Source organism: Mixophyes fleayi, chromosome 6 (assembly GCF_038048845.1).
Source record: "Mixophyes fleayi isolate aMixFle1 chromosome 6, aMixFle1.hap1, whole genome shotgun sequence".
NCBI classification, from domain to species: domain Eukaryota; kingdom Metazoa; phylum Chordata; class Amphibia; order Anura; family Limnodynastidae; genus Mixophyes; species Mixophyes fleayi.
Window position 1 is genome coordinate 13,570,716 of NC_134407.1, and position 21,595 is coordinate 13,592,310.

Sequence of the window (21,595 nt, forward strand, 5' to 3'; positions counted from 1 at the left end):
GCGATAACACCGGGTACTGCAGAGTTTTGTAGCACCATACAAATAAACAATGTTGATGATGATGTTTTGTTGGAATCCCCTGCATTTATTTTGTCACTGTAATATACGCTATACATAGTGCATATGCTTTTTTTCAGGACCACACCTTGCTATTCAAAATGCACTAAATTAGTATAATGTGCCATATAGGAACATGTTTATCAAAGTAGTCTCGGTGATCACACTGTTAAAACTGTTTTCAATTTGATAGGCTTAGGTTTCTACTAGAGTATGTGACAGTGGGGTCTTTAAATATATACAAACTGCAATTCCAACTTGTTTTGCTATGTAACAGTCTTAAATGAATAAGAGCAAGTACGAGTGTTCACCCATTGATGTTTAAGGATTATTAAGAATGTTTGTTGAATTACTCCTCCGGACCCATGTGACAGCCAGCATAGGTGAATAACCACATGACTATTTTATTTAGTCTCTACTACTGCAAATATCAGGACAGGACAGTGGAAGCAGTGCCATTGTCAATTATGTTAACTTGCAATTGATATTGTGTCCCTGATTATCAATTTTCCAATTTTAACATTAACCAATAATACTGATTGAAATTGGAAAATAAAAACTTACAGCTTGTTAGTGTGTAAAGTTCCATTAGTCCAGGTCCAGCCATTATTATCACTGCTCCATCTTAGCCCAATCCAGTGGTTGTCTATGCCTTTAAATCTGTTCAAGAAATTCTGCCAGGAAGATAATACATATTTTTGGGTGAATATCAACTGCTTATAAACTCATAACATGTAGTAATGTAACATAACACACAGTAACGAGAGCCCTGCAAGCTTAAATTGAACACTCCGGACCTCTTTCAAATTTAGGAGTAAACGCAGTTAAAGGATGCAGTGTAGCATCCGGACACACCATGCTGCGATGCAAGGGGTGCAAATTCAATTATTTTGCATATTATTGACCCAATTTAGACAGGACTATCCCGCCGCCCCACCATTAGACTGATTTACCCCATCTTGCAGGAAGTTAAGAGGCATCTCCTTCCTCAACATGATGAGTGGAGACATAACCGTGGTGAGCCGGTCACTGGTGCGTTTTGCAGTTTAAAGCTATTTTATTCAGTGAGTGGCAGCCTAGTGTTTCTGAAACACTGGGCACACTCCCAGGGGCCACAACTGTAGATGTGGGTGTGGAAAGACTGGAGTGACAACTGTCAGGAGTGAAACATACTGGGCCTGATTCATTATGGAAAGTAAAGCAAAAAATTTGTAACTTTGAACCTTGGCAAAACCATGTTACAATGCAAGGGGTGCAAATGAGTTTATTATTTTGCACATAAGTTAAATACTGGCTGTTTTTTCATGTAGCACAGAAATACTTGATAGCTTTATTTTTACATAAAGGACATGCCCTACCCCAATTATAAATAAGTCCCCACATTTTAAATTGACCTCCCCCTCCAATGCAACATGGTTTTGCCAAGGTGCAAAGTTACTATTTTTTTCCATTACTTTCCTTAATGCATTAGGCCCAATGTGTTTACTCAGCATACCATACATTATTAGAATGCAGAACAGAGAACAGGGACTTCCCAGCATGCATAGCCACTGATCTCACATCCTGTTAGGCTCTGACTGGTTATACATTTACATGTAAATGATACAGATACAGATAATGAGTTAGGCCTAAAATGGTAGTGGGGTAGGATGGGATAGCAAGCTAATGGAAGAAAAGGTCATGGAAGAATTACCACTAGCTTACATTGTCCTGGAATTTGGGGTTAGGTTTGGACACACGACCAGACCCGTCTCCTGGCCCCGCTTCGCGACCCTGTGCCATGCTGCTTTTGCTCCCCCCTTCTCCTGGCCCCCCTTCATCACCCTGTGCCATGCTGCATTTGCTCCCCCTTCTCATGGCCCCCCTTCATCACCCTTTGCCATGCAGCTTTTGTTCCCCCCTTGTCCTGGCCCCCCTTCAGCACCCTGTCCCATGCTGCTTTGGCCTCCCCCTTCTCATGGCCCCCCTTCATCACCCTTTGCCATGCAGCTTTTGTTCCCCCCTTGTCCTGGCCCCCCTTCAGCACCCTGTCCCATGCTGCTTTGGCCTCCCCTTCACACTCTGCCATGCTGCTTTGGCCCCACTTCAAACACTGACATGCTGTCTTTGCCCCTTTTCACTCTCTGCCATAGTGTCTGTGCTCCCCCTTCACTCTGCCATACTCTGCCATGCTCCCCCTTGCATCCGTTCCTTCACTTACATTTTCTATCGGCTTCTTTCTTGTCTTCTTCTCGTCTTCTGTTTTCTTCCCGACTCCTCTCTGCGGCGTTCCTCACTGAACTTACTGAACTCACTGAACTTAATGTCGGGTGTGACGTCATCACGCCCAACATTAAGTGAGAACGGAGCAGAGAGGAGGGGCACCGGCGCCATGTTCACATGATTATTCCTTTTTTTTTGTCAGTGACGAGATGACCCACATATGGAACGATCAACACTCAGAACTTGCATTTGCCTGAGTTGAGCTTTAAATTTATGGCATGGATACTTTCCAACACCAGACGGAAGCGCTCATCATATTCTTGCATGTTGCGACCCCAAATGATGATGTCATCAACAATGATTTCAGACGGTATCCCGCAAACAGCTGTTGCATGCAATGTTCGGAAACTTCACTGCCGGTGGTCAGGCCATAAGGCATATGAAAATAACATCCAGCGGGTGTCGTGAACATGCCAGGGTTTTAAGATTTTTTCCTCAGGCATGTCAGCTATAACTTCTTCTACCGTTCTCAATGGGTGTTGAGGCCTTAGTTGTGCTTTGTGTAGGTGCACGGGGTCTATGCATAGTTTCACTGACCTGTCATTTTTGCTGTAGCTACCATGGCTGAGACCCACTGTGTTGATTCCTCTATCGGGGTAATTATACCGAGCCTTGTCATGCGGTCTAGAACAGCAAACACTTTGTCCTTCATGGCAACGGGGATGCCTTCGGGTGCACAGATAGTGGGGACAATTGACTCATCCAGTTGCAGGTGGCAGATGACAGGGAGTTTTCCAATGGTATCATAGTCGAACAGATCTTTGAATTCCTTGCGTTCTGATGTTTCTGGCTGCACCATATGGACTTCGGCTCCCAGGTGTACCAAGCCTAGTTTAACGCTCTCAGACAGTCTTAGTAGTAGTCTCACGTCACAATCAACATTGTGAAACTGTAACGGCGGACACATGCACTCTAGTTTCCATAGTTTTAATGATTTGACCTCAATATGCCGCAAGGTTTACCAAATCTGTCTAGTCAATTAGTGCCTGTGGCTTTGTTTTGCGTAGGAGAGTCTTTGATATGATGTTGCACTTGGCACCAGTGTCAATTTTTATTTTCAGTATGTTTACGTTGTTGTTGACACAGAAGCTAGTAAAGATTCCTTCCTTTTCTGTGACCAGATGTACTCTCTCACAATATATCGCATTGACAGGTTCTGATACGGACTTGGTCTTCATGTTATTGAATCTCTGTGACTGCCTTTCCCTCAGTGTGGCGAGCTAGTCGCCATTGTGTGTTTGGATCTGCAGCATTCTGCGAAGTGGATCCATTTATTACTGGAGTTACAGCCTTTATTAAAGGCTAAAGGCATTTTTGCCGCTTAGATGTGTGGTGCCCACCACAGTTTTGGCACTGCATGTATTGTGGTGGTGTGTGCAGTTTCTAGTCAAATTATTTTCTCTTAACAACTGTGTGCATACAGTATCATTATGAATACCACAAACAGTTCTGTCTCTGATTAGTTTGTTGGTGATGGTGCCAAAATCAAATTTTTTTTAGCTAGTAGCTCTAGTGTTGACAGATATGATTGCACATTTTCATCATGCTTTTGGTTTGTGGTATTAAATATACAGTATGTCTGTCCATTATTACATGCTTTACAGGTTAACATATCTCCTCAAATTTTTTTGAAGCATTTCAGGATCCTCATTATCCTCCCCTTCCCCATAGACAATTGTGTCCTCTTTATCTACTGCCTCGGCACCAGGCAGATTTAGTAAAGTATATGCTTGTACCTGCAGTATAATTTCCATTCCTTCCTGTACTGGAGCCAGTTGTCAGTGATGTTTTCATCAAGTCAGAGAGGGTTAATGCAGTACAGACCTTGAGCCATGTCTGCCAACTTCTGACACCACGTAGATGTGGGTGTAGAAAGACTGCAGTGACAACTCTCAGGAGGAAACATAACGTGATTGCTCAGCATAACATATATCCCATAGATAGTAAGCTTGTGAGCAGGACCTTCTTACCTCTCTGTATGAATGTATTACCCACTATTGTTTTATTATTGTTGTTCCCAATTGTAAAGCGCTACGGAATCTGCTGGCGCTATATAAATAAATAATGATGATGATGATTACTAAAATGCAGAACAGAAAACAGGAACTTCCCAGCATGCATAGCCAACGACCTCACATCCTGCCAGGCACTGACAGGTCAGACATTTATAACGACAATGCCCAATTAATCCCGGGACAATGTTGAGAGATATGCTTTGCATGTGGTACACAATAATAACAAATTTTCAAAATCCCCCCCAGCAGCGCAAATAGATTTGCTAAGGTGCAACGTTGCTGAATCTACTGGAGTCTCTGGGCCTCATTTACAAAGCACAAAATGAAGGAGGCAGAGAGCAAAACCTTCTCTGATGGTGCCTCAATGTCCGCAAAAGTGCATGATTTCTGGAGCAAGGCAGTAACCTTTCCAGATGTGCAAAAATTTTTACCGGGTGAAAGTGGGAGTTGGACGAAGTTAGGGGGTAACTTACTAAGTTTGGAATATGTGAACTGCTGCACCATTTTGTGTGCAGAAGAGAGACTTCACTTTATAGAGTAAGATTATGTATAGGAGATAATGGGGTGGAGAGGGCACATTTTTATGGGTGCAGGGACGCATGGTCTTTTCTGCTTGAAACTCAGAGTTGGTGGAGATTCGAAATACTGAAAACTTTATTTAATGAATGGGTTGGTTCTGCAGTAGAAGGAGGTTATGCTTTAATGTGTCATTTAGTCTTTTGCGTAGTCACCTTTTCTGATTTTTCTGCAAACCTACGTTCCCTTCTAGTTTAGAAACGTGTCTCATGAGAACTAAGTGAAGGTGGATACCTTAAAGTTTGCTGGGTGGATCATCTAGGTCCATCTGTACAAAACCAAGCTCTAGCAATGCACATTCAAAGTGCTTTATAAACAAGGTTCAATGTTCTTAAATTAATCTTGGAACTTATAGTAGTACTATAAGTATATAGTAGCTCTATGAATGCTGCTTGTCAATTGGAACAACCAACTCAGGTAAAGCAGATTATTGCTGACTATATAGAACACACTTTTCCTACACAGACATTGAATGTTATACCAGAATTGCACTGTAGGATACAGTCAGGAGAACTTACTAAACCACTGGTTCTGGGGAACCAAAACTGTTAAAGAACCACCCTGTGGCATTGCTTACAAATCACAGCTCATATAAGACATCCTCTTACACTCACCAGTTCAACCTCGCTATCAATAAGGGCCAAGGATGCATTTTGTGAGAGACAGATTTTCTGGCTGTTGGTCCACGTTTCCCGTGTGTCAGAGAAATGGTAACATTTACCATGGTACCAGATCCAATTACTCTCACATGGCATAGTCTTCTCTATGGAGATTCCCAGTGTTACTGTTGCAAACAGATAAATATCAGCATACAATTTGCATCATTCATTTATATATGTTTAGAAAAATTGCATTTGTCAAGTCTAGTTTTTCTGCTTTGCGAAGTCACGTTGATATATCACTGAAGAAACTCAAATCTACCATTGAGCTCTTCATAAGACATACAGGATGGGCATGGTATAAATTCTTCTATACTGAATGTAACAGAACATCCCAGATGTGGAGCCACTATGTCACCAGCAATTAGCCCTGACTAAAGACTAAAGTCTGAGTAGGCAGTGCAGGTTCATGGTCAACAAGCCAAGATCAGGATCACAAGTAAACATGGTCACAACATATTGGGTTGGTACACAAAAATCCTTGAGAGGAATTAATTTAATTGCAGTCTCTCTACTGTTACTTTAGTTTGCGTTCTCCTTTCTTTTTTATTTTATTTATTCAACCTTGGGATTTCCAGGTCCCAATTGGAGAGCTGCAGTATTGTGACTATTTTCGAGACTATCATTATTTTTATTATTGTATATTATTCTTTTAATTGAGCATTATGTGTTTAAAAGTCATATAGTTTAGCGACATTAAGGTTAATTTTTTTAAGTGTTTAAAACATCACAATGTGTCTCTGCAAACTATAGAACCAGTCAGAGTGCTCAAGCCTACAATGTGTTGAAGGATGGAGGGGGAGCTGGCCCACATAGAGATCAGGGGAAAGTAGGAACAGAGAGGAATTGGAGAAACAGGAGGAGGGGATGGATGGAGCAGAGGGGAAATAAAGGAGGAACAGGAGGGCGAGTTGATGGGAGGAGCATAAGGGGAAAGGCGGGACATGATGTGAGGCATCCAGATATCGAAGAGGAGTAATGGACCAGTTCCTTGCCTGATTGGCTGTGATGCCTGTCCGTGAGCCTAGGCATCCTACCCACTGCTGACAGGCCAACAGATGGGAAGCTGAGCTTGTTATGGGGTAGGTCATTCAATATAGAGGTTGGGGTCAGGACCAGAAAGGACCATAATGCCAGGGTCTGCCCCCTAAAGGCTGGAGGTCAACTCTGATAAACTCCACTGAGTCCTTGTTTTTTCCTTATGCCAGTTTGAGAAAAAAATGCACAGGCTGTACAAGGGTGCAAGGTGGGGCCATAAGTCAAGGGTCTGGGCCCTCTTTTATTATGGATCCATATACACTACAGCCTACACACTGCACTACACACCCAGTACCCATGTTGCATAAACTTTCAACCTTATAACTGTGTCGACATTATTAATGTAGACATTTTCACTGTAGACATTTTAACTATCGACTTTTCAATTACATCTCGTCATGGGGCCTATACTATGTAGTCATTTATTGTTTTAACCTTCTCCATAAATTAAACTCTGTGTATGAAATGCAGATTATCGGTTGACAGTGATCAAGTGATTTTTACTAAAGTTTGCAAACTATGTGTTCTTACCTGTCCTGGGGAGAAGAGAAGTTAAAATGATCAGTAAAGTAATAATAGCAGTCACTAGGTTTAACGTCAGGAACAGATATACCCATTTATTGGATCCTAAAATGGATTGGATATAAAAGATGAAATTTGAATCATACATGGAGGAATCAGAGAGACAATAGATAAGAACAAGCAATAAGACACAGTAAGACTTTAAGGGACTGAAAAATATTATCAAACTGATTAACTGATTTACTGGAAAAAATTGATACAGTGTCGCTGATCCAATGAGCAACCAACAATTACAGGTCATATTTAATAGTGACCTGTGGTCTTAGACAACACATCTGGGGCCTGATTCATTAAGTATCTTAACTTGAGAAACTTCTTATTTCAGTATCCTGGACAAAACCATGTTACAATGCAAGGGGTGCAAATTAGTATTCTGTTGTGCACATAAGTTACATACTGACTGTTTTTTAATGTAGCACACAAATACTTGATAGCTTATTTGTACACTGAAATTTAAAGTTGATATTTGTGTGCTACATGAAAAAACAGTCAGTATTTAACTGGTCAGAGGCTTAGCCAAGGTTTGGTACACAAGCAGTGGATAAATGGCAGTCAGAGGTATAGCTGTGGTCAGGTACATGGGAATCACAAATACAAGTAGGCTGGTTATTGGTCAGAATGAGACTCAATATTCTGGCAACTGCATGTTTGCATTGCCAGATATTTATAGCCGCAGGTAAGTGCTCGACACCTGTAATGATGTCATGACCCATTCAGGAAATCATCAACTTTGTGCCCCTTTACAAACCTCAAATAAGTGTGGATGTATTGGTTACCAAATTTCTTTTAGGACATGCTTGTGTACAACAAGGTGTGTGCCTATGTAACAGCATTCATATATATTTTGGTGCAAAACTGCCCTTCTAATCTTACACAAAGGCTGGGGACATCAATGACACTGCAACTGCTCAGGAGCCATGGAGATTAAAAATAATGGCAATGTGCCAGAGGAAAGAGCCTTATAAATCCATAGGTTAAGTGGAGAAACTGTGCTATTCTCACAATGTCCGATTCAGAGCCACCTATAAATGGCTGCAACCTCAAAAGACGAGCCATGTTGTGGCTGCAGATTGTTGATTTTCATATGTTTTAATAAAAAAAACAAGGGTAGGATCCTAGAAATACATTGTATAGAGATAATCAATATGTAAGAATATCACCAGAAGTTGCACATATTGGAACTATCACATGCACAAAACAGATGTTTTAATGTTTGTCTGAAGACTGTAAAGTGTGTACAGACCCTCTAATGAAGGGCTTTAAAATTTATCCTCATAGGATTGTCAGCCTAATAAAGAAAAGGTGAAGAAGATATATATAATTGATTATCATATATATACCATTTTCCTTCCTTAAATATCTATTGTCTCTCCTCTCCCGCTATGCCAAGGTACATAGCTTTTGTCTGAAGAGAACTGTGAGGCTAGGTACATTTACATATCAAAACAATTGGCCTCCAATCGGATACATCAGCCCATCACACAGAAGTTTTGTAATTACCTTCTGAACCCACTCGAACTTTCCCGCTAAACCGGATTCCAAAACGAGGCAAAACATCATTGTGACGTCGTCGGATCTCGGATCTCGCAATTTTTGGAATCTATAAATTCCGCCCTCCACGGTGATCTAGCGCCATTTGAGAGAGGGATACAGAAGGGGTAGGATAGAGTGGCAAAGAGAAGAGCTCCATTGCTGAAATACTAATCTACAAGTCCTTGCAGGCTTTTTTCTTAATTTGCACTAATAAGTAGAGGGTCTAATATACACCCAAATAGAAGAGCCGCGTTGGTAATTTTGGCATTGCTGAAATACTAATATACAAGTCCTTGCAGGCTTTTTTTTCTTAATTTGCACTAATAAGTGTAGGGTCTAATATACACCCAAAGAGAAGAGCTAATTTGGTAATTTTGTCATTGCTAAAATACTAATATATAAGTCCTTGCAGGCTTTTTTTCTGAATTTGCAGGCAAATTCAGAAGTGTTATATAGGTAACAGACAAAGAGCAGTGCTCTATTGCTAAGAGTCATTGCTGAAATACAAATATACAAGTCATTGCAGGCTTTTTTTCTGAATTTGCAGGCAAATTCAGAAGTGTTATATAGGTAACAGACAAAGAGCAGTGCTCCATTGCTAATAATCATTGCTGCTGAAATAGAAATTATAGGGCTGGCAGGCTTGGTCTAAATCTGCAGTTACATTTTACTGTACCATAGCTCACTCAGAAACAGGAGAGGTGGTAGGGTTCAGTGCTGAAACAGAAATTGTAATAATAGGGCTGTCAGTGTTCTTCAAAGTCTCCAGTGACATTGTATTGTGCCATAGCTCATACAGAAACATCTACCTCATGTGCTAAAGCCTATGTTCAAGTGCATAGTGGTTTTAAGTCCGGGAAACAAAAATGTAAATAAAAAGCTTTTAAAGAAAAAAAACCCTCTCTAATAAAGTTGAAAATTTACTTTAGAAAAACATAAAAGTGCCAAGATGCCATTCTATCCAAAATATTACCAAGCATACCAGCATCAGGTAGCTCCTTCTCTTAGCTAGATTTCAACACCTGCAATCTATATTGTCATGATATTCACCCTCATCAGTGTGTACATCATCCTCAAACAGTACTAATTCATCCCCGCTGGAATCCACCATCACAGAAGTCTGTGTACTTTGATGTAATTGCCGGTAATTGCCGGTAATTGCCTTCCCCATGGAATGTGTAGTTCATTTTATGGCAGAGCTGTCATGATTTTTGGTCAATTCTTTTAGAACAGATCAAATGTCAAAATGTAGTGCTGACTCATCTGCATCACTACTGGGTGTCTTGGGAAAGCTTAGTTTTTTCCTAGAAGCAGTTGCCAGAGAAACTGAAGGAGGATACGTCATTGTGTCATGTACCACTTGAGTTGTCAGCCTGCTGACCAGGAGCTCATTGCATCTCTTAAGATCTGGGTCAGTTGGAAAGAAAGAGAAGACATAGCTCTTAAACCTAGGATCAAGCACAGTTGGCAAAATGTAGTGATCCATTTTCAATAAGTTGATAACTCTTGGATACTGGCGAAGCGAATTAAATACTTAATCTACAATTCCAATATAGTTAGCGGATTTGCTTTGTCTCATTTCCTCCTTCAATTTCTCTAGCTGCTTCTCACTGTGGTTCCTTACAAATCTATGATAATAATAATAATAATAATAATAATAAGCCTCTTAATGAAGCAGATGACACACAGAGTAGCCTCAGAAAAATGTGACGTACTTGGGTACATGCTGCTGCTGTCCCTGCTGGTGAAGGTGAATCACCAACCCAGTGGGCTGTCACAGTCATAGAATCTTTAGTTTGCCCAGTTTCTCTTGTCCACATATCTGTGGTTAAGTGTTCAGTAGGTAGAATGGCATTTTGTAGCCCAATAATTACATTTTTGTAGAGGTAAGGAATAGCTTTTCTAGTAAAATGGTGTTGTGATGGAATTTGGTAACAGGGACACAAGACCTCAAGTAATTGTCTAACACCAGCTGCATTAATAGTAGATATTGGACGCAGATCTAATACTAGCAGTCGCCATGGCGTCTGTGATCCACTTTGCGACTGGGTGACAGCTTTCATACTTGCTAAGGATTGTTTAACAGTCAATTGTTCTAAACTACTAGTAGTCTTCTTCTTGGTCTGCTCCTGGGTTGAAGATCCACCCCCAGCAGGAGCAGCAGCAGTGGGCCTAACGCTCAAGGATTCTTCTGAGGAGTCCTGGATACGGGAGGAGTCATCTCACATTAGCAGCTTGGATGCAGGACTAACTCCGATCACTTGTGAGGATATTGATGATGAAGGTGTTGGGTGTGTAGATTGCAGGTGCTTTCCATGAACTTGCTTCAAATGGTGTAACATGGATGAGCATCCTAGATGGTTGAGGTCCCTACCTCTACTGACTGTTCCTTTACAGAGCTACAAATGGCTAAACAACTGTTGTCAGAATTTGGGTAAAAATAATTCCACACATAAGAGGTGTTTTTTTTGGTCTTATGCCCAGGCATGACAATGGCCTTCTTATCATGGCAAGAACTGCTGCAGTCTTTGTCTGAAAGTGTATGAAAATAATATTGTGACCCGTGAGGTGGTCAACATTGACTGCAAATGACTTGAAATTAGTGTTATTGAGGTTAATAATAATATAGGAACAAATAACAAGCAAAGTTATATGATTTTAGCATATTTTAGCTATTTTTCTAAAAAATAGATATCCAAAACCAAAACCAGAACCAAAACACACGAGGGCGGTTTTACCAAAACCAAAACCAAAACACGAAGTTAATCCAGATGCAAAACCAAAACCAGAACACGGGGGTCAGTGAACATCTCTAGTTTGTAGCTTTTTATCTTGTTTTGCAATTTTTCTAATAGCTTCTTTACATCTAAACACAGGATTTAGAAAGTGATGAAATAGGTTACAGCGCAGATCGGGTAGTTCTAAATGAATATTCAATGGCTGTCCGGCGCTCAATTATTCAAAATGGCGTCATCAAGCAGCAAAAAAAAAAACCCGACAAATTACTGAGACACTAATCTCATGTGTCCACTCAAAGCTGATCATTTGTCTAGAAAGCTGGAATACTTCCTGGAGTATGATGAGTCACAGAGAGTCTCGGGAGCACACTGAGCGCGCTCCTGCCAGTACATGGGATGTTCCCTCTCTCATTACGCTCATGAATATTTATATATGCTCAGAACACAGCTCACTTCATGCTGACTTAAAGAAAGGTGACTATGGAAGAAATAATACAGCTTTAACTCACAGTAAATGTAAACATATGTTTATGGATTCTCTGATCAATGTGTAGTTGTCTCTAAGTGACAGGTACACTTTAAGCGAAGCAACTATATAATTACATTTTTCATCTTATTACTATATGACTTACTGCACTTAATTGTTGGTTCCCCTATGACATATTTTGAATAATCTGCAAAGAAAAAAAAAATCATGTATAAGTAAACAATAACAGATATACTTCCAGCTGCTATCTGGAGATCACAATATATTATGAATGTGTAATTTGATCTGAAACTGTTTTTTAAGGTTGCAGGCAAAGAGGTCTATTAATTATGTAGAGAATAGCCCTATTTCCGGCAAAAACACCGGCTTCTCCCTATCCAGGGCTACTGCCGCCTATCTATGGCGATATATTATTTAACAAGGATCGTGATCCTTCTTTCGCTATCGCCATCTCAGCAAAGGATCTTCATTGAGAAAATAAATGGACATATGCAAATGAATGAAGCGGTCAGATTTCTCTTAACCCTGCCAGCCGCTACCACCAGGGAGTTGAGCGATTTTTTTTGTTAAGTTGTGGCGATAATAGATTTACTATGGCTGCAATAAGTGGCAATAGGAAATATATGCTATCACTGCATAATAATAAATAGACTAATAGGGGGGTATTCAATTGTTAGCAAAAAAAAATTTCCCTGCCATGTATATAAAAAAAAAAATCTCCCGCGGGTCTTTGACGGCAATAGCGACCGCTTTGAGTTAGCGCAGCGGGAAAACATGTGCAATTCATTTGAAAAAGAGGGAACGCTGCCCCAGCGCATTAAAAATTGTGTTTGCGAGTTTTTAGGGGAGTGAAGTGAGTTTTAAGACGGTCATGTATAACACAAAAATAAAGGTTTTGCATACATTTCCATACATTAGACTGCATGACACATTGATAATATCTACATTACAGTACTTTCTTTAGCATATTTTTTAATTGAACTATTTTTTTTACCATACAATCATCTATGCCATGTCAAAACACATTACTACATTCATATTTGTACCAAAAACATACATAAATATAATTAATTAGTGATTTTATTTTATTTATTAATTTTATTTTTTTTATTTAATTATTTTTTCACAAGAAAATCAACGTACACATGTTAGGCATTAGTGATAAACATAAGTTTAACTTTTTTTCCACATTATTACATGATTTCAAATACTTTTCAGATGTTTTTTATTTTTAACACACCCCAAAGAGGTGCGAGATATAACAGCATACTTTCCTGTTTTACCCACCACGTTAAAAAACAATTGAATAGCTTTTAACGTGGCTGCCTCTTGCACACCCTATACCTTCAATAGACCTTCTACTGGAGCGCAAGAAGACCGTTTCATGAAAAAAATGCTGCATTAAAAATGGAATTGAGTTGCGGGTAAAGTTAACCCACTCGAAAATGATAAAAAACAGCGTTAAAATGACTTAACATGGTCAAAAAAAAAAATAATAGCTAACAATAGAATACCCCGCATAGACTATTAAATAAATTTAATAGCAGTCTTTATTTATATAGCTTAATTATACTACATATAGTGCAGAGGATGTTTAATCATTCGCATCAGTCCCTGTGTTAGTAGTTTCTAATTTCTCTACCACAGACATACTAACATTCATCATCATCATCATCATCATCATTTATATGACATTCTCCCACATCCTGCTCACTACCTAGAAGCAATTTGCAGGGAATCGCGACATTTTACCCCTGCCCCCATGGAAAATGATGGTTTCTTGTCATTGCATCACAGGGGCGGACCAAAATTACGCAATTCACCTCGGCCCCTTCTATCCTCACAATTAACCTTCCCTCCTGGGCGAAGAGTGATAATCACACAGATAGGACATACATGAGAACAGTAAACTTAACGGTAACCATAACGATGCGTTCAGTTATACACAATAATAAATTGGATGCAATTAACAGGACAAACCACATGGCATACAGAGACAATTAAGCATAAGACATAACAGGGACAAGCGATTCTACAGACCTGAGACATAGGGCAGAGGACCCCAGCCTAGAGAGCTTACATTCTAAAGGAGCTCCGCCAGTATGTCTTTGGACTTTTTCCAGAGCTCTAAAAGCCTCTCTTGCTAAACAAACATGTTATATACATTATATGCTGATATAAATATTGACTTTCCTGCATTTTTATTGTTTAAGAGGAAGCATTAAAATGTAAACACAATTTGTAACACAGCAAGGAGAACACCTACAACATCAAATGAATGTATAAATTATTTAAGAGGAAACGTTTGGATTCCTGCAGAATAATATTGACACAGACACCTATGTGGACTTAATGCAAGTAAACATGAATGTAAACATGTCTGGGAAAGTCCAAGGTGTAATCTGTGAGAATTAGGCAGAGGGGATTTACCAATTTGCCTTTATCTGCCACCAATATTCTGTTTTTCTGTGTAAAATCCAGATTTCTCCCAGTCTGTAAAAAGCTGGTTAGTGGGACAATGTAAAGACCCCTTTAGGTATACACACTATATATCTCTCTCAGCACTACTGACCTATAGCCCCCCCAACTGCCCCCTATATCCCCCGCACTGCCCCCTATATCCCCCTCATTGTACCTGGTATGTGATCCCATCACAGAACAGCCGCTAATGTACTAATCTGTCTGACTGTCCTCACTACAGCGATTCTCTGCTCACAGTATAGATACATAGGAGCCGCCAGCGGAGACTGTTACACCGAGCAAAGGTTATTTTCCGTACTGGGTACAGAGCAGCGGGGACTTATATCTGTAATACTGATTGTTATACTGACTTATATCTGTAATACTGACTTATATCTGTAATACTGACTTATATGTGTAATACTGACCGGGGTCCGGGGATTTCATCATGTTTCATTCTCCAGTGATCTCTATACGTCTATGGTGTTGGGGGAGCTGAGGGGCGCAGGGTTATCAGTGGATGATTGTAATGAGTTTCTAATAAACAATAGCCTCAGTCAGTATCGGGACTTTCCTGTGGGTGCCGCCCATTGAGACAGGTTCATTTTCCTTCTGTCACTAAGATGTGTTGACAAACAAATATTTAAGCTCTGTTTGTTTTAGACTGATGTGACTCCGGGAACGTGACACATACAGGGATCCTCTTAACCATAGTATATTAGTTCCACCTGTGTATTCTGTGTGTAGTGTACATGTATTATCACACAATGACTGCAGTCAGAAGCTGGATAATGGGGGCTGAGTGACTAGATACAATTTTTGCACCACTGAGCCGGACCTTTCATCTCTCCATCCAGTCAGGTTAGGAGATAATACAGACACGTATTCCAGTATTGAGGGTATTATTTTATACAGAAATGAGAAGCTGTGTAAGTCTGTTACTGAATAATATTACTATTTTTCTCCCTGTATGAGCAGGGTGTGTGATCAGTGTTATGTATACACCTTACCATTATCAGCCAGGACTATTCCTCATCTCCATGAACTACTACATGCACATAACACCCTCAGAATGGGTAGAAGATTAAAGTATGACTGCAGCCAATGGGGGATAATCATTAAGCAGCTGTCCCAGGCAGCAGATTTTAAAGGGCAACAAAATGATGGGAAATAATTTTTTTTATTATTATCAGCTAAATAAGTGAGGATTGGACAACAAACAAACATTCCCCTAGGAATTACCATCCCGTCCTGACAGCACTAGATCTATTCTCACACCTCTGGGCAAAGAGTGTGGGTTAAAAATAAAATTTAAAGCGATAAGTTTACGTGGAGCCCTTGTGATCTCCGCAGGAAATTCCCAGATCTCATGGTTGGTTCATTCAGCTGAAGGGAAGTTCCTAATGAAAGTTTTGCTAGAACATCAGATTCAGGTGAGTTTACTTTTATCTTAGAGCGTGTACCTATTACTGACCGAGTTGTATAAAAAGCAGTTGTTTTTCTGACCAAAAATGCACGATGGTATTTGTAAATAGCTCACCCACTATGGCTTCTGTAATGGAGACAAATTTCTTTGTGACGATTGATTACCATGTGGTGAGTTAGACGGGCAGTGGGTAGAAGTCCTGGCAGGACGTACCCTCCTATATCACACCATTTTGACCGCTGTGAGTGTGTTTGATGCCACAGTTTTCCTGCAGAGCTGGATTTAGACCTCATGGGTCCCTAGGCAAGATACTGGTTTGGGGCCCCCTCCCTAAAAAAATCCATAGCACTATCGTTTTTTAGCATAACATATACCCCTATTTAGGGGCTGTCTGGCAGACTTTAGCCCAGGGGGGCAAGCATATAGCACTGGCCCATAAGTAGCGGCCCATTTTTAAAGGGTGGTCTCATCGCCGGCCGTGGAAGTGCCCTCTGGGGACCGCTGGGCCCTAGGCAATTGCCTAGGTTGACTAGTGGTAAATCCGGCCCTGTTTCCCTGCACCAGTGTGCCGTAATACATGGCTGCTCTGTGCTGCTAGGGGAAATTGCATATCTCTTAACCTCTTAGTCAGTGCAAAACTGTGACTAAATTTTCTATGTTCCTAAATATAAATGCTACATAAAGACAAACCGACAGGAAAGCAGTCCATTATAATCCTAGGGTCATGAAAAACAAAGTTAGCCAATGCAGCAAGTAAATCCGACGATGGTAACGGATTATTCATCTTATTCATCTGGGCAGCTCGGTGGCTAAGTGGTTAGCACTTCTGCCGCACAGTGCTGGGGTCATGAGTTCGATTCCCAACCATGGCCTTATCTGTGTGATCAGTTTCTATGTTCTCCCTGTGTTCGCGTGGGTTTCCTCTGGTTTCCTCCCACACTCCAAAAACATACTAGTAGGTTAATTGGCTGCTATCAAAATTGACCCTAGTCTCTGTCTGTGGGTGTATGTTAGGGAATTTAGACTGTAAGCTCCAATCGGGCAGAGACTGATGTGAGTGAGTTCTCTGTACAGCGCTGCAGAATCAGTGGCGCTATATAAATAAATGGTGATGATGATATGTATCACCTTTCTGCACTGCTCGGTAGCCCATTGTCTGTGTACTTTGCACCTCTGAACTTGCAAAGGGAAAACTGTACTGCAATCTGACTGAAATCCTCCAATGTGGATTTCTCATCAGACTGAGTTCTCATCTTTAAACTAGATGCTCGCACCGCAGGTTGTCATTTTCAGTCAATTTTTCTTCAGTTGCTCTCCTGTTTTGTCTTGTATTTTGAATTAATGCACAATCCTGGATATGTCTGCTTCCTACTACTGTTGGCCTTTGCTAATTATGTCTTCCATGCTGACAACAATTTAGACACCCTTGTTAGTGAAACATTAGCAAGTTGAGCTGTCTTGGTCATTGGAGTTCCTGTGAATCATGATCAAACAATTATCCTCTTGGTGCTCTGGTTTCATCCACAGTCAAAATATGTACTAAAAAATTGGCTGCTGAACAAAATATAGAAACCCCTTTATAATAGCTAGATACCAAGGATGTAATGAGGCATGCTGAAGGATAGTCAGTGGAGAGGTTTTGTGATCAGCAATTGAGTAATATTTCCATCCACATGCAGTTGGCTAGGGTCTAGAGAAGATCCGGGGTTCCCTGGAAACATTAGAGATGTTCACTGATCCCCATGTTTTGGTTTTGAATCTGAATTAACTCCGTGTTTTGGTTTTGGTTTTGGCAAAACTGTCCTCGCATGTTTTGGTTTTGGATCCCTACTTTTTCTAAAATCCCTATTTTTTTTTTTGCTAAAATCACATAATTTTACTCTTTTTTTTGTTCCTACATTATTATTAACCTCAATAACATTCATTTCCAGTCATTTCCAGTCAATTTTTGTCAAGTGACAAGAAGACTGCTACCCCTCCTGTTTCTGTATGAGCAATGCAACTGAGCAATGTCACTGGAGACAGGATAGTGACAAGAACACTGCTACCCCTCCTGTTTCTGTATGAGCAATGGCACTGAGCAATGTTACTGGAGACTGGAGAGTGACAAAAACACTGCTAACCCTGTTTCTGTGTGAGCAATGGCGCTGGATCTCCTGGGTAGGGAGGTACTTATGGAATCCAAAACCCGCGAGATCAGACAACACAACAATGACGTTTTGCCTCGTTTCAATCCGAGGACGCGCAAAAGTACCGAGCTGGCTCACAAGCCTACTTAGATCCCCTAAGTTCGGGTCGGCTCGGTTTTCAGAAAATCGAGCCCGAGCATCTCTAGGAAACATTGGTTGGGAAAGGTATCCGTTGATAGCATTTGCATTAGTATGATCTAAAATTCCTCTGTAACCTTAGATGCTTGGAAGAAAATCTGCCTGGGCATTACCCAGTTAGAAGCCTCTCTTCTCCCCTGATCACCTCCTCCCATGCGCGTATCCAAGACTTTGCCCGCGCTGCCCCCCTCCACTGGAACAAGCTCCCTCCCTCTATCAGAACCTGCCCTAATCTGTCCAGTTTCAAACGGGCTCTAAAAACCCACCTTTTTCTTAAAGCCTTCCAGTCTCCCACTTAACTCCCTACCAGATCTTCTGCCTCTTCCCCTTCACTCCCCTTCCCTTATCCTCCTTCTCTCCCTCCCTCGTGTCTCTCTGTCTGTCTACCCCACCCCTTAAATTGTACGCTCCTTGAGCAGGGTCATCTCTCCTCCTGTCTTCACCACTTTTAACTCTGCTCTCCAGCTACCTTGCCCTCCTCCTCCCCATTCCCTCTTGCTCCCTCCTCCCCACTCTGGGGGTTTCCCTGCCTTCCGTGCCCTCTTGGGCTCCGCCGTATGCGGGACCTTCCCCTCTCCCTTCCCCCGCCCCTCTAGCTGTGCATTGAGCTCACGGAGTTACTCTGCGTTTTGTTTACTGTATCGTGCTGTCTCACCTTTGTATTGTAACTTTGTTTGTCCCTGTATGGCGCTACGGATACCTAGTGGCGCCCTATAAATAGAAATTAATAATAATAATAATTCTCAATAACATCTGTGCAGAGATTTCTGGACAGCTTACCTTCATCCAATTTAATTAGGATGCTGCTTGTAAGCATACAGTGTTAATAATTAAGCATTTTTACTTTTCCAGCTGGCTGGTATGCAAGAATGTAGCCTTATGTGTCTGGCTAACACTTCTTATATCCCTAGTGGCCATGACACCATCAGGGGGTTTACTGGTAATAGATCCTACTAAACAACACTACACTAAAGGGGCTCTAATCATCAATTCTCTCGGAGCAATGATCTGACTGTTGAAACACTCACTCCACTCCTTTAACAGCAAGGTAGGGACGAAGCCCGATATCTTACCGCTTTTTGCAGGTGCTCAAAGGGACAAAGTCCGTGGATGCTTTGAAGTTTTAGGATACCCTCAATAATCTACAACCAGACTGACAAGATCCATAATTCCTAGTCGACTCTGTCCCAAGTAAAAACATCCTGTTGATGGGGCAATGCCTTTTATCCCCAGTCGGGTTGTATGGTGGTGTTTGCTTTTCGAATGTATTGAGGAATACTTATATAAAGCCTTTGCTAAAGCTTCATATGAAGATTAGTTTATATTAAACTGTTTATGATGGACAGAAAAAATAAAGTTAGCCTGTGTGCCAATACATGTAATTTGCTGGCATCTTACAGACTTCTCTCTGGTTGCTGATGGCAACTAAAACCCAAACAAGCCAAAAAACTTTACATACTATTAAAGTAATTCTATCGTTTTAAAATAAGCATTGCCCAATCAATTGTATGTGTTTTCAAAGCACATGGTGGTTTATTTTAGCAGATGTAAATAGTCAACAATTCAATACATTATTATATTATGATACAGTACAGTACAGCACAGCCAATACCAAAAGATAAATACATACCAATGCAATCGCATGCGCTCGCTGCGCACCCACGGGACCCGATGGACAGTATATCTGTTAGAATACTGTGTCAGAGTTGACTGAGGTCTGGATGCACAGCTATGAATATATATACAGTCAGTGTTTCATTGTGAACAATAGAGATGACGTAGCTTGCTTCTATAGGTCCAGACACAGGGTGGCTCCAGGGTAAACAGTTCATAGGCTGATTCAATCTAAGGAATCCAAAGGAGGGGGTCGTCTCTCCAGGGGGTCTGCTCCTTTCATAGCCAGCATCATACAAAGGTTTATTCTCTAATATCAATAACTCAAGTATGCAATGTGCAATCTCTTCGCCGACTGCACCGGACAGCTGCTGATGATTAGGGCTTCAATATGATATCAGGCATGATACCTTTCCTATAACCTGAACCTTGAATATCACTGAAGTGTACATATAATCCCTATATATATATATATATATATATATATATATATATATATAGACTAATAATAAACCAAATACTATCTGCTCCTAAATTACAGTGTGATGGAACCAATATGAATATGAATTATATAAATAACTAAATGTTGTAATGCGAGTGTGTGCGTGCATACTTTACCGTGCGAACGCACCACTCCACGTGTTACGTAGCGTACGGATCGCATTTGCATGGCTAAACAATATTAAACCAATATACTTTCGTTCATCCAATTATACGACTTCAACAATACATACTCCTGCATATTTATACTTATACCCAACAATCCAAAATATTAACATATATATAATAGAGCCTATATTGGTAATGTCACATCACACTTAGGGCTAGATTTACTAAACTGCACGTTTGAAAAAGTGGAGTTGTTGCCTACAGCAACCAATCAGATTCTAGCTGTCATTTTGTAGAATGTACTAAAGAATCTGATTGGTTACGATAGGCAACATCTCCACTTTTTCAAACCCGCAGTTTAGTAAATATACCCCTTAGACTATATTTTATTCCACCAAACCATGCCCGCATTTTGCAATGATCATGCCCTGAAACCAGTAGGCTATGCATTTTTGGAAATCAAGAATGTCTATTAGGCCTGTTGGGAATATGATACACCCTTCAATAGTGCAGCCATATAATTGTGTGTACATACTTGTACAGTTCTGTATTGCAGAATAATCATAAACCCCACATTGAACACCTAAAACAAGGTGTGCTAAAGCTACAGAATGCTCTGCACAGCCTGCCATTTAATGGCATCCAATCATAGCGCTCCATTAGGAGCGAGCCCCCCACATTGCAGAAATTGTGATTATGTGACTGTCCACAAAAGAGGAAGAAGAGTATCGGCTTTGTAGCAACCAACCGGGACGGAAGTCTACAGTGTGAGCCATCGCCACTAGTGCGGCGGCTCCTAGTAGGACCCTAGCCTGTGAGTGAAAATGAAGATGAATTGTGAAAGAACTGAGACCAATGATTTACTATTAGCATATTGAATGTACTTTAAATTTTTATGATCAGTGGAAATAGGGACAGTGTTACCCTTCTAGCCAATTCCTCATCCAAAAGGGCCAATTAATGACTAAAAATTTCCAATCTTGTAATTGGCTTCTGAAGAAGAGAATCTTCTGGAGAAGAAGGCACATGGATGTAACATTTTATGGTTACCACTGCGCTGAGAAAGAATGACTCCAGTACCTACCTCGGCATTAAAGGGAACACACTGTTTCCCAATTCACCGTGTCACACACTCTTTCCCCCTTCACCATGTCACACACTGTGTCCCCTTCACCATGTCACACACTGTGTCCCCTTCACCATGTCATACAC

General features: G+C 40.7%; 1 protein-coding gene across 1 annotated transcript in view; it reads right to left on the reverse strand.

The window, feature by feature from the left end:
• Positions 1-15,073, reverse strand: part of LOC142160847 (C-type lectin domain family 2 member B-like) — a 22,175-nt gene extending 7,102 nt beyond the window's left edge. The window contains exons 1-5 of the mRNA XM_075215876.1: positions 14,836-15,073; positions 12,093-12,134; positions 7,139-7,234; positions 5,525-5,694; positions 622-731 (exon numbers count right to left, since the gene is read on the reverse strand). Of these exons, the coding sequence (XP_075071977.1) occupies positions 622-731; positions 5,525-5,694; positions 7,139-7,234; positions 12,093-12,134; positions 14,836-14,857 (440 nt within the window). The 5' untranslated portion in view covers positions 14,858-15,073. The remainder of the gene's footprint in view (positions 1-621; positions 732-5,524; positions 5,695-7,138; positions 7,235-12,092; positions 12,135-14,835) is intronic.
• Positions 15,074-21,595: the final 6,522 nt, after the last annotated feature.